General features: G+C 39.7%; 1 protein-coding gene and 1 long non-coding RNA gene across 2 annotated transcripts in view; both read left to right on the top strand.

Moving 5' to 3' along the window:
• Positions 1–1291, top strand: part of LOC147755310 (uncharacterized) — a 1564-nt gene extending 273 nt beyond the window's left edge. Inside the window, exons 2-3 of the long non-coding RNA XR_015328089.1 lie at positions 496–690; positions 866–1291. This is a non-coding gene — a long non-coding RNA (uncharacterized LOC147755310). The remainder of the gene's footprint in view (positions 1–495; positions 691–865) is intronic.
• A 1601-nt stretch (positions 1292–2892) lies between these two features.
• On the top strand, positions 2893–10887 carry LOC111251846 (uncharacterized). The gene is made up of 5 exons (XM_086989766.1): positions 2893–2911; positions 3548–3663; positions 4782–4899; positions 7748–7880; positions 8537–10887. Exons 2-5 carry the CDS (start codon positions 3554–3556, stop codon positions 9841–9843), a joined length of 1668 nt encoding a protein of 555 aa, XP_086845892.1. The 5' UTR covers positions 2893–2911; positions 3548–3553; the 3' UTR covers positions 9844–10887.
• Positions 10888–12338: the final 1451 nt, after the last annotated feature.

Raw genomic sequence — 12338 nt, 5'->3', positions numbered from 1 at the left:
TATATAATGTCCAAATAAACCGTATATTCTGTGTTGCGGAAGTTGATACGTCTATTTTAGTACTGGTCACTGAACTCATAATCATTGTGTGCAATATATGTATTATGTGCGCGATAATATATATATAACCGTTATTCAGTAATGTTCAGTGTCACCATAGAAGTATTTAGTTAATTTGATTCAAAAATTATTAACAGGTTACAGAAACGAGCCTTTGCGAAACTACAGCGACTTTTAAAGAGGCTTTCGTGAAAAAAGTGCAACGTGATTACCGCTGACATAAATATTGAAATAGCTTACTCTTTAATAGTTTTATATTATTTAATGTAAGTAGAGAACAAGACATTCGATGTCCTTTAATTCGCAGTTTTGCCCGTACACTAACCCATTAGATAGACCCAGTGTGGGGCAACCCACTTGGCCGTAGAACTATCTAAAGTATTCGCTTGATAACTCTTCGTTGGTCGTAAGCATTCGCGTTTCGTTTTTTCAAAGGGGGTCAAAGATAAGAAGAGGTGCCCGCTCAAGTGATAGCGCTCTCCGACCAAACATGCGATCAATACATACAGTACCCATAGAAATGGACTATGTTAACCTAAAAATATTGAGGCTATCATCGCTCTGGTTACGTCATGGAGCAAGAAAATGGCGTGACGCAGTCAACCGTAGACCAAAAACTACAAGAAACAGGTTTTAATCTTCATGAATATATATGTATGCTAGCTATGCGTGATTTGGGGTTGTTAGACAAATTAAATCTTTGCGATAGTTAATCAATGTGCCTGCCTTAGAATGAATTGAATGGCTTTCACCGACTAAAAATAATAACGCACTTTTATTATGTCTTTTTTTTTTCTAATAAAAGGTATTACGAGTGTCGAATAGGATGCATTATGGAGCACAGAACAGCGGCGTGAGTTTATTTCCGTGGACATAAGTGAAACATATATAAGGCTATTTAGTCAAATATGTTTAAAAGCATAAGCTCTTTATCGAAGCGGAGTGCACTGAATTACTTCTCGAGTACCGAAACGCATATGAGTTAGAGACTAGAATATATTTCTCCACCTAATTTAAGATTAACTTTGTAAATCGCTTATAAGTAGTCCACCCTTGGCAATACGGCATTCTATTGAAAAGTGAAAGTAACTTTATCTAACTTTGGGTTAGCAACAGCAAACTTTAGACTCCACTTTACAGTCCATGTGATTAAACGTTCGTTCCTTAAAAAGATCTTTCCAATTAGCTAATTGAACCATGTTTCAATATCGTGTTGTGATGTTTCATCCAATAAAATATTAAACGCATAGATTGTGTTTTTATCTTAGCTAAATGAAAACTCAGTGGTTTGCAGTCGCTATCGCATGCTTTAAATTCAGCACTTTGGCATAGTGGGTGACCCTAATACGATTAATGTATCATTTTTAGGCATTGTACCAGTGATAGCTTTTGCTGTTCTTGGTGCAGGCGAGTCGCTCTCCGGCCTATTACTGAACACTGATTAAAATCAGGAAGAAAAAAAAAACGAAGTGCACAATATAGCTTTAAATATAGTACCAAAATGCTATGATAAAAAAGATACGTGTGCAGTAATCATTCACTATTCCTTTTGTTAGCATTTACTCATAAACATAGTTTGAAAAAAGTATCAGACATAGCACGGCATTTTTGAACGCTCATCCTTTCTTTAAAGTAAGTGTATTGTTCGGCGGAATTTTCAGGTAAACAACACCCGAAACGCAGCGTAAATTTTTAAGGCTTAATAATAATGAAGAAAAAAACTTTGAAACGTTAAAAAAATCCACGCCAAGAAATGCTAGTTCACACCAAGTTCATAATGGGCTTACATACTAACCAACATTATGTTAATCTAGAGGTTTCATTCTACATGCAGAATTAGATCACTTTCGTCACTCTGCAATATTAGCATATGTGTTTACTAGATTTGTTGCAATTATCTAAAAATAATTTCTACAAGCTTATGGCTTCACTTTCATACTACGTTTTAGACGCATCCGATATGCACGCCGACGCTTCATATCAACATTCCTACGTAGACTAGCTCATTATTGACGGTTGATTCATAGGCTTACCTAGCTAGCTATGCATGGTGGCTAAATGCAGCTAGTTACACATGGCAAAGATTAGATGTCTGCCTTTGTTAGGTTCCCCAAAGTGGCAACGTACGATTAAGGTGCACGACAATGCACGTCAACTTAGTTTCTATAAGATCATTGCCAACTCAGCAAGCGGAGCTTAGCAAACGGGGCGACGGCAAGCGCACATGCTGAAGTGTCGGGGATTCGCTTGTGAAGGTTTCAAGGGCCAAGTGCTCATCCCCGAGCTCGATCATGCTCGACAAATAAGTTTTGAAAATATTTAAAATAAGACGATTGTGTTTGCAATTGCATTTAGACTTGTTCTCTAACGTATACTGTCCCTTAAACAACGGCGCGTATTGTGTCTCGCGCGCGTAAACAACTCCAACTAACATCCGTTAAGCACGAGAAAAATCGTTGTGTGCGAAGTCGTCCTGGAAAAGTCCACAAATTGGTGTGTATTAATGTACTTGAGCACTGGTGTTTCTATTCGAGTACCCCATTAATTGGGTTACTATATATGTTGAAAATATGCGTAAGGAACTGTGGACGCCCTGACAATGTAGCGTTTTCTTTACGCGTATGCCTAACACAATCTAATCTTATGCGTGCAATGAATCTGAATGATGACACGTGCTCGTGTCCCTGTTATAAGTTTCAGATACCTTCAATAATCTCCCCTATGTTGTGACTCAACGAAAGAAAGCTTGAGATCGCACCTTATTGAAAACAGAATTGTTGTTTACTATCGCCTTCACGTTATTTACCGTACAGAAGTCCATCGATTGGCCTTGATATTCGGCCATAGAGAGGTGCGTCACTCTGTGGTGAACGGTCGGCTGAGGAACAACAACGAGAACGAGCTATAAGCTCCACTCACCAGTTGAATCAAAAGAGTCAATAATTTTATTAAACAGACGACCAATTGCATAGTTCCTACGTATCACATATTCGCACATTTCGTATCGTTCTGCATACATTATTCTGACCCTATTTAAGGAAAACAAATGGGTCATAAAGTTGTACTGTCAACGTTCAACACTTGTGCTTGGCTAGTATCATTTAGAATTTTATGACGATTGGCAAAGATGCATGAAACGTTTGCTACTTATACGGATCTTTTTTCAGCGGTCGGTACCAGCGATCGACTCGACTTAAACTTACATGTGTAAAAGCTCGTTGCAACCTATTTATCTTGAGTTTTTTGATTCAGCCTAAGTTAGAAAGATAGAGTTGTTAAGCGCGGTATCTTGAACGCGACCATGACATGGTCACGTGTATTTATCTTTCTACATGCCTGACACAGCTATAATGTTTTGGAAAATGTTGCGGATAACACGTAATGGCTTGTACTAAGGCAAAAGAACTAAAACGGTATTGATGCTTTATGTATTTTTATGTCATCGACTTTAATGTTATGATTACTATCGTCGTTACCGTTCCTTTAGGGAGAGATGTCGCTGAAACCTCGCTTATTCACCAAAGACGCGCGGAGAGCTTCGCAAAATCTTGCGGCGAATCTGCACTTCGCTGTCAGCAAAGTTTGTCGGAGCGGTCCTGTCAGGTAAATTTAGGCAGGATATTTTTTGCAAAACAAAAACAATCTTCAGCTGTAACATAGGAGAAATAGGGTTGAAGCAAGGCGAACTGCTACGGTGACCGATATGATTCGCCTTCCTCATATTGATGGTAACAACCAGTTTAAAAAATAGACTAGTAATATTCTGATCCTTCATCAATCGAATGTTACCTAACAAACGCCAACGTCTAATTTGTCAATTTTTAGTTCACAATATAATTGATTGGACTCGCCACCGCCCGATCTATATGATATCTATGTACTTTTAATCTAACATTACTGTTTAATTATGAGCGCGACTCTCGAAAGGCGGTGTGAAGCGCTCGCGTCCATTGCTTCAATTGTCAGTAACAGAAAGAAAAAATGGAACCAATAGACAGCAGTTGTTAGGCTAGCAATAGCAAGAATATGCCACGATCTCTTTTCGCCTCTGTTTCTATTCATACGATTCTCGCTGTTCAACGCCGCTTTGCCTGAACCAGTGGGCGAGCAGCGCCTTTGCAGACAAACAGACTCCTCTCACAAATTGTATCGCTGGGAGCTGGAAAGTAAGAGGCGGACTTGGATGGCGGACCGTCAATATTCCAATGCCGAGCCACTCGTAACGATTCGATAGTGGGCAACTCAAGTTGCATGGAAGCTAATTACCATCACAATGTGTACATAGAGAAATATCGAAAAACACTAAGTTTAAACGTTCCTTCTGACAGTTCCCCGTGCGAGCTCCTTTCCTTCCATCGTCAGTGCACTTTTGGTGAATTTAGCCATGAATTTGGTTAGTAAGCAACTTTTACTCTAGCAGTTACTTCGTTAGTTAGAGCTAAACACGCCCGTACATGTTACGGTAGGGCAGACAGGAAGAGTGCGAAGTCGATGAGTTAGAAGAGCAATGACAGATGGACGTGTATCCAACGAGAGAAATATAGAGGTCAGACAGAGAACGATACAGTATATTTGTAACGGTGAAAGTGAATAAGATACGTTGCGAGCCGTTTGCGAAAAAGTCAAGCGTGTTTTCAATTAGGAACAGGTTTTTTTTTGTAGTGAACAATTAGTTACCATTGCGGCAGTGATTAACCACTATACACGTTCTTGCATTTCAGGCTGACTGCACTGAAGGTCGACTATGACCGGTTTTTCAAGGATAAAATTGCCACAAAAAGTGCAGAAGCTATTGCGACAGCTCTGAAAGCCATCGAAAAGCACGTCATCGTTGTTAAAGTGAGTACCGTATAGTTAGATACCAGCCTCGTAAAGGGTGTGAAAAAAAAAATGGCTGAAGACATTGAGAAGTTACCGTGCCTGCTAGCGGCTATTTTATCCTCAAATAACCCGCAAATCAAAAAAATTGAGAACCTATAGCCATTCATATTTCTCTAGAAATGCACGCAGAAAGCGCCCAGTAGAAATTTGCCCTCGATTAAACGAAATCGTAACTATGTTGAATTTTAGTTAGCAAATACATTGTGAACATTGCGAATAATGTAATCACGAAACGGTAATAGATAGAGCGAGCCGTAGTAGATAACTGGTATTACAAATGAAAACTTTGCAGCACGACTATGGGCGTGTCAGCGGCAATTATCGTAATCTAGTAGCGATGTTATATTGACCTCTTTTGGCCTTTTTTTTTTTTTGATACTTCTATACTCTATGTTCAGGCCAACATACAGCGTTAGTTGGTAAATACATCCAACGGAACACTCAGCTTGCTCCAGCGTTACTGGCTCTATCCTTACTCTAGAGGTCCTCTCATTGAACCCCAAAGCCTGTAGCGATGCAACGTTCAGATACTCAACAAAAATCGATACTTAACACTGACTGATATTATCTAAGTAGTCAAGCAACTGTTGCAGCTATTGATAAGAGGTGTTCGCAAGTTGCTCCCACAGGTTGACAACGGCTTGATGGTGTGAAAGTTACACTTAATTACCGAGAAGTGGCGATCTGTTCTACTTATTTATTCTAAAGTACAATAATAATTTATAGCTGACCAGAGTTGGAAATCTTCATGTAGAATTCGTTCGCGTCGCACTACAAACCATTCTCCTTCTGTATTACGTGACAGCATATTTCGAAATTATGATGAAGGGCACGACAGTTCACGATTGGCATGGTGTGTAGTAGTTTGAAATAGTGCCGCACTGTCTGTTCGTATTCGATCATTAGCTATATAATTATTGTAAGGATTTAAAACGTACGTGTTCAATGCAGTTTCTCCAAAGATTGGTAGGAGTCGTGGCTTTATTAGCCATTAGGTAAATGTGCAACGTCACTATTGCGGTCGGCCAGTGTTGACATGTCATATCAGCTGTTGACCCGCAACATAACGTAATCAAAGCTCTCGAATCGGGTCGATTATTTAGCTTTGTTCCGCATCACTTGAATATTGTAACTGGCTGCTCGATAGCTTACCATTAACTCACTCTCTCTCTCGAAGCATAAACTACGCCCCTTGACGCATACACGTTTCTTCACGTGAGAATCTATCAACACGGTAAACATTCGAACGGTTCAGTACTATAGCAGATACTTGACGATGATTTGGGTCTTTGTGTGATTCGATCAGGAACGAATACATTGGTAAGTTCTCCAAAACGTTACCTTTGGCTTGACAGCGGTTTTCAAATCACTCTCACAGCATATAATATTACTTATGAGAGCTGTACGGAATTATATATGTAAAATAGTGCAATACATTTTTATTTCGGTATAATATTCACTACGTGGTTGATACCTGTTGTTTCGACGTAAACGACAAAAGCATCACCACGTGTCAATTTTTCACGTCTTCACTCTTCACATCCAGCGATAAAAAGGCCGTGACATCTAATGAAACAGAACAGCCCGTATCAAGCACTCGCCTTCAAAATCTAGCTTGCCTATTGATTGTTTTTCAAAATTTCACTTTATTTGATTATTACTGCAATAGCTAGCTGGATATAGCTGGGTGCAGTGTTTCGAGATTAAGCTACTGTATTGTAATTGGCATTCTGCCCTACTTGTTATCTAAGAGCGCCAAAAAACTATGTTCTGTGGTGCCATGTTACTGCTGCCTTTATTAAGTCACGTGGAGTGGTGCATCTACAGTGGCGTTCGAGCTCACGTAGCCAAATACGAACAACGTATTATATTCGAACTATGATTTGTATCGGCTGCCATTAGAGATTCTGTAGTGCTATGGGGCATTATGTTGCGTCTGCCCTTAGCAGTAACAGTCAGCGACTCATTATGTATTGTATTCATCGATTTTACTGACAGAAATATTCACTAACAACAATGAAGCACGTAAGAGAACAAAAGCGGACATCTGAGCACACATTGAAACGCGTCCCAGTAGAGAAAAAATCGCATGGCTTAGATGAGCACACGCGCTCACATTCATAGACGCGTTGAAAGGCAGCGGAATACAACACAGCGGACCCGATGCGGCTGCTAATAGCTTGATAATTATAGAATGATAAGGTAGAAACGCCGCACCGAGTTTTACTTGTGCCCATTATACAGGAAATATTAAACGAGTCATTTAGTTATCGAACATGGTCGCTCTGCATAGGTTTGTAACCTGACAGAGGGTTCAGGTCCAATTATACAGTGAATGATTAACGTTTTAAGATGGACTGCATTCACCATAAGCCTCCAAAATAGGACGATAAGCAGACTTTTAGCATGCTAATGTGATGTAACTTCCAGCAGAACGCCATCATCGTAATGGCTACTTGGGAAAAAAACCGGTATCATTCATAGCCAAACCTCATTGATTGATTGCTATCAGCTACAGTATTCAGCGAAGGAGGAATGTATTTTTGAAGGCTGAATTTCGATGAAGCTTTGGCGAAAACCTGCAATAGGTGCGAAGTCAATATCTGTAGTCTGTGACCGTCTATTTGACATGAACGCTTATCACTAACATAAGCAACAATTCAGGCATTAAAGGAATATCTAAATAAGCAAGCTTCATGACATATGCACAGCCTAAAACTGAGCTATCACACGGACTTTGGCTTTATGCGCAAATAATATCAATTCTGACTAATTTACCAAGCAATGTCGTGAATTATCTTTGCAGGTATACACGCAGGACGGCAATCGAGAGATGACCGAGTCGTTATTGGGATTACGTTCAGCCTCGTACGCAGCTGATATGTGCAACGAGGACAGCCCACAGGTCTCGAAGCAAAGGCTTCTGCAGGTCATCCGTGGTACGTCGCTTATTCAGTCTGACTCAGATTTTCAATAAATATTAGGTTATAACCATTTGAAGCTTATGCGGTATAAAGCATTGTTACGTACAAATACAGACTCTGTTACGAACGATGAATCATAGATGTTCGCTTGGATTGTCACTCTTACACAAGTCACACCGTCAATGGTCAAAAGTCAATCAATACCATCAGTATATTCATTATAGTCAACCAATTTTTGGCTAACTTTGGGGCTCTTTTTTTAAGGTCTTGACGGATATTAATTTAATCGAAACATGTGCGACGACATAATGAATCTACACACTTTCATTTTAATTGACACTCTCGTTTTAACCAAATATCTCAACGTATATATTTTTTTAATACGTTATAACGTGGACATGCGGTAATTACGTACGGAGCAGCACATCCGCCAAAAAGAGTTCATAATTAGAACGTTTACGAGATACTTTGCGAAATGCATAGTTCCCACATGTCTACTTCGTAATGAAGTGAACATTTCAGTATTCGAGCAAACAACTATAGCTAAATTAGAAATTATCTGCTATTGTCGGGACACCATATACATAAACTAAAGAATGATTTACTAACTCAATCAGACTTACGACACTGCACCTAATGTGTGTATAAAAACGTGCACCTTTGTTTTTCAGACCAAGCGTCCAACGGCATTTATATACGAGATTTAGAGCAGCGTTATACTGCTACTTACGGCACTCGTCCATCATACCTACCCTATAAAAGTATCAAAGAATTGTTGCATAGAACTGCCGAAGTGGAGCTCGCCTCTTCCGGGAAAAACCTCCGTGTGCGTATTCGTCAGCAGACAACCACTACGGTCAGTGGTATCCCAGCCCCAACGCCAACCTCTCAAAAAAAGCAAATGTTGTCGCGCATCCCGACGTCTTTAAATAGGAGCTCGTTGTCGACAGCTTCGTCTTTTTCTGGCTCACCGACATCCCAGAAGCTGCGCAGAAGCCGTGACATCATGTCCATGAGCATGTTCCGGCCAAGCGCAAGAAGTTTCCGCGAAGAACTGCCGTGCGGTATGACCCGTAGCGTGTTTGTTCCGTCTTCGTCCAGCACGTCGTCATCGTCAGAAAATTCGTCTGCTCGCTCTAGTGATTCGGGTTCGCCCAGTGGCTCTATTGATATCAGTATGTCCATGATGGTACCGGAAAGGTCGAGCATTGCAACTTGTTCAGAGAAGGTTTATAGCCAGAGTAAACGAGACATAAGTACGGATACCAAAAATATAATGGTTGCCATACTTACCGAACTTCCACCGGAAGGCATAACGTTGAAGAATCTCATTGACGAGTTCGTGATGATAAGCGGCCAGGCTATGCCGCTAGATGCCACCGTTGTCGATTTTCTGAAGCAGGAGTTTAGCGATATAGTGAAAATTGCCGATGATCCAGAAGGACTCCGGGTGTACAAAACCAATTCTCCGTTGTTTCCCAGACGGACCCTTGCCGACGTCTATACAAGAATCGCTCTTCACTCGAACCGAAGGCCCTCCGATCGCGTTCTCAAAGTACTTAAAGATATCTACAAGAAACGCGAGCCTGAGCCAGAAGAGTCGCCCCATGTGGCCTCGACTGTGCCTATCATGCCAGCAAAGCCTATCGAACCTCCCGCGGACGAAGCGAAGAAAACCATATTAATAACATCAGATTCAGACGGGCTCGGTGAGGGTGTTCAGGCCTCAGATGAAAAGCGTACTCCGCAAGCACGTCCTTATCAACCTTCAACGACGAAAAGTGTGCGCCCCATAAGCGACGTTCTCGCTGATCTGAAACGACAAGTATCACTTAGTCCTATAGAATACCCGGGGGATTTCGAGAAGATTGTTGAAGGGACAGCAGCTGACAATCAGGACCTTTTGATGGAGGCTATGTCATCGTTAAATCTATGCCTAAAGCCGTTAGGTGGTCGTATGGTTCTCACGACTAACTAAGAAAAAGCGAAATAAACAAAAGATACACTTGCTCAATTACATTTGTTAGGAATGGGGCTCTTTGTATGAATTGCTACATTAATGTAGGCCCAATTATATTTCAATATATTCGACACTCCTGGGAGCGTAGCATTATAAAATGAATGAGCGATGTAGAAAGGCATCTACGTCTAAACCATCAGCCATTTTAATGAATGTTTTACTTTTTCTATCTGAACCGACGTGCAGATACCAACCACATCTAACTTGTTCTGATGTGATTTCATTTGACGCTATACATGGTTTATATAAATAAGCCTACTAATCAAAAATGGCAATTACGTACCACACGTAAATATACCGGAACTTTCTAACTATCTTCAAATCAATAAACATACGATACCTTATGACATAGAACGAGCGATCTGTCTGTGCAACCTTTATACGGATGTTGTTAATAGTTATCCCGTAGCGGTAACGTTCTAAGATGGCAGGCAAGTCGTTGCCGTCGGTTTCAAATTGTCTATCAATGTTGTTTTTCGTCTAAATCAATAGATCAGACAGCCTATTTCTTTTTCTCCTAGCTCTGTATAGATTGAATATGAATGTCTTTTTTTTTTCTGAGTTCATCAATATCTTTACACCTAACTGATATGTACACAAAGGGTGCAAATGATTTGGCACCAATGTCTAAGTTGTAAAGATTTAAAATGCTGTTCTTACTCGTTATTTTTGCGTTTTGAACGAAATATTTAAATTTGTGCTTGCAATGATGCTTCTGCTGTTCGTGTACGAAATCTGTGTTTTGAATGCAACCTGAGGGGTTAACGTACAGGTTCTTAAGCCCTCTACGACTTCTATTTGCTCGTGGGCATTCGAGTTACTCGAAATGAATTCACTTACAATACAATAGCACCAACCACGAAAATAAGTGAAAAACGTCCTAATTCTGCTAGGCATATTTACGTTACTGTATTTTGCTTGCAAAATTGGCATTCCTAGCCCTCCTCATGGCGGAACACAAAGAATAGAGAATAAATGCCTCGATTTGGAGGACAATCTAAACACTGCTTTCATTCTTAAGTAGCTTGTATAATAAACAAAAAAAGATCCGGTACTGTCGCACACGGGTTAGGTTATCTGCGGATAGCAAAATAAACCGATGCGATTGTCCTGCTGTCGTATATATGGCTGTAATCAAATTGGAAGCGGCTCACGGAGAGTTAAAGCTTAGAACTTATTTTTATCGCTGTCAATCCTCCATCTTTGAATCCGTCTCTCAAACAGCTACGTTGTAACGTGTGAATCCTAATATCATCCAAAGAACACTGAAGTGCTGCTATATATGACGTTAACCTTCACCGTTGTGTAGTCACATTTATGACGGGGGTGCATACTTACAACAAACTATTGTGCTTAGCTATTATTATTATATCAATTCGTACGAGTTCAGTTATCGAAAATACGATCGGTTTAAAGTAAGTCGTATATGTATGAAACACTATAAATGATGAGCTATTTTTTAATCAACACAAATTGCGCAAACGTTGTCTTCTTCTACGGCTGGGTTTGTTTGGGCTGTTTATCCTAATCCTTCACATGCTATAGAACAGTTCTGCTGTAAAGAATCGGCTTAAGGCTATTAGGCGATAATTACAAACATAGAGGTTTTTTTCTCAGGAAGCAAAATCACTAAAGAATATTTGCACTCCCAAATAAGCCCTTATCCCCTGTCCCTATCTTACGACAGAAAACGGAATCAATTTTTTAACTCGGAAGTACCTAACCCATTATTGAATTTTGCCTCTGGAAAACTTCTTTTTGCCAAGTATGTACCCATGATGAGATACAACCGCAAAATGTGATTCTAAAACTTTTATGCATATCAGAAAATGTCACAAATTATAGTGCAGAGTAAATTCCCCTTCGAATTAGACGGGATACGATGTTCATCCTATCCCGTTCAACGTAGTCTTGATTTCGCTTTTTTCTTGTTTTTTTTTTTTAACAAAATATGTATACGAAGCTTCTTTAGTCCGTGATTAGTGGAATATTATTGTCAAACTTTTAATGCAACAATACCAAATTCGCGTAGTTATTGAAATATCAGCTCGGTCATAATAAGCAGTAATTTTCCATAGCTTTGTGAGTCCATTAGCATTGATCTTCGTCGCGCTGCTCTTTACATACAACAGCTCTATAGAGTCAGTATATTGCCAAAAACATATAAATACTATACAACTTTTTTTCTTACAAATAAAAAAAAGTTATGAATTAATAAAAGGATGAATACACGGGCGCTATATATGCATAAATACATGCATATCTGTTTGCTCTATCAACACAATTTCCACAAACGTATGTAGTATAAATGAAAAATAAATTCAGGTAAATTAAATTACTGTTTATGGGAAGTACCTATTGATTATGGATCGCAACAAGTTCCAAAGATAAGCTTTACAGCCATTATTATATATTTTCTTTCCTACAGATCTAACTAATTGTAGCGCTCTATT

Source organism: Varroa destructor, unplaced genomic scaffold (genome assembly GCF_002443255.2).
Source record: "Varroa destructor unplaced genomic scaffold, Vdes_3.0 BEIS01000005.1, whole genome shotgun sequence".
In the NCBI taxonomy this organism is placed as follows: domain Eukaryota; kingdom Metazoa; phylum Arthropoda; class Arachnida; order Mesostigmata; family Varroidae; genus Varroa; species Varroa destructor.
The sequence above is the reverse complement of the archived record's forward strand: the minus strand, read 5'-3'. Positions and strand labels throughout refer to the sequence as shown.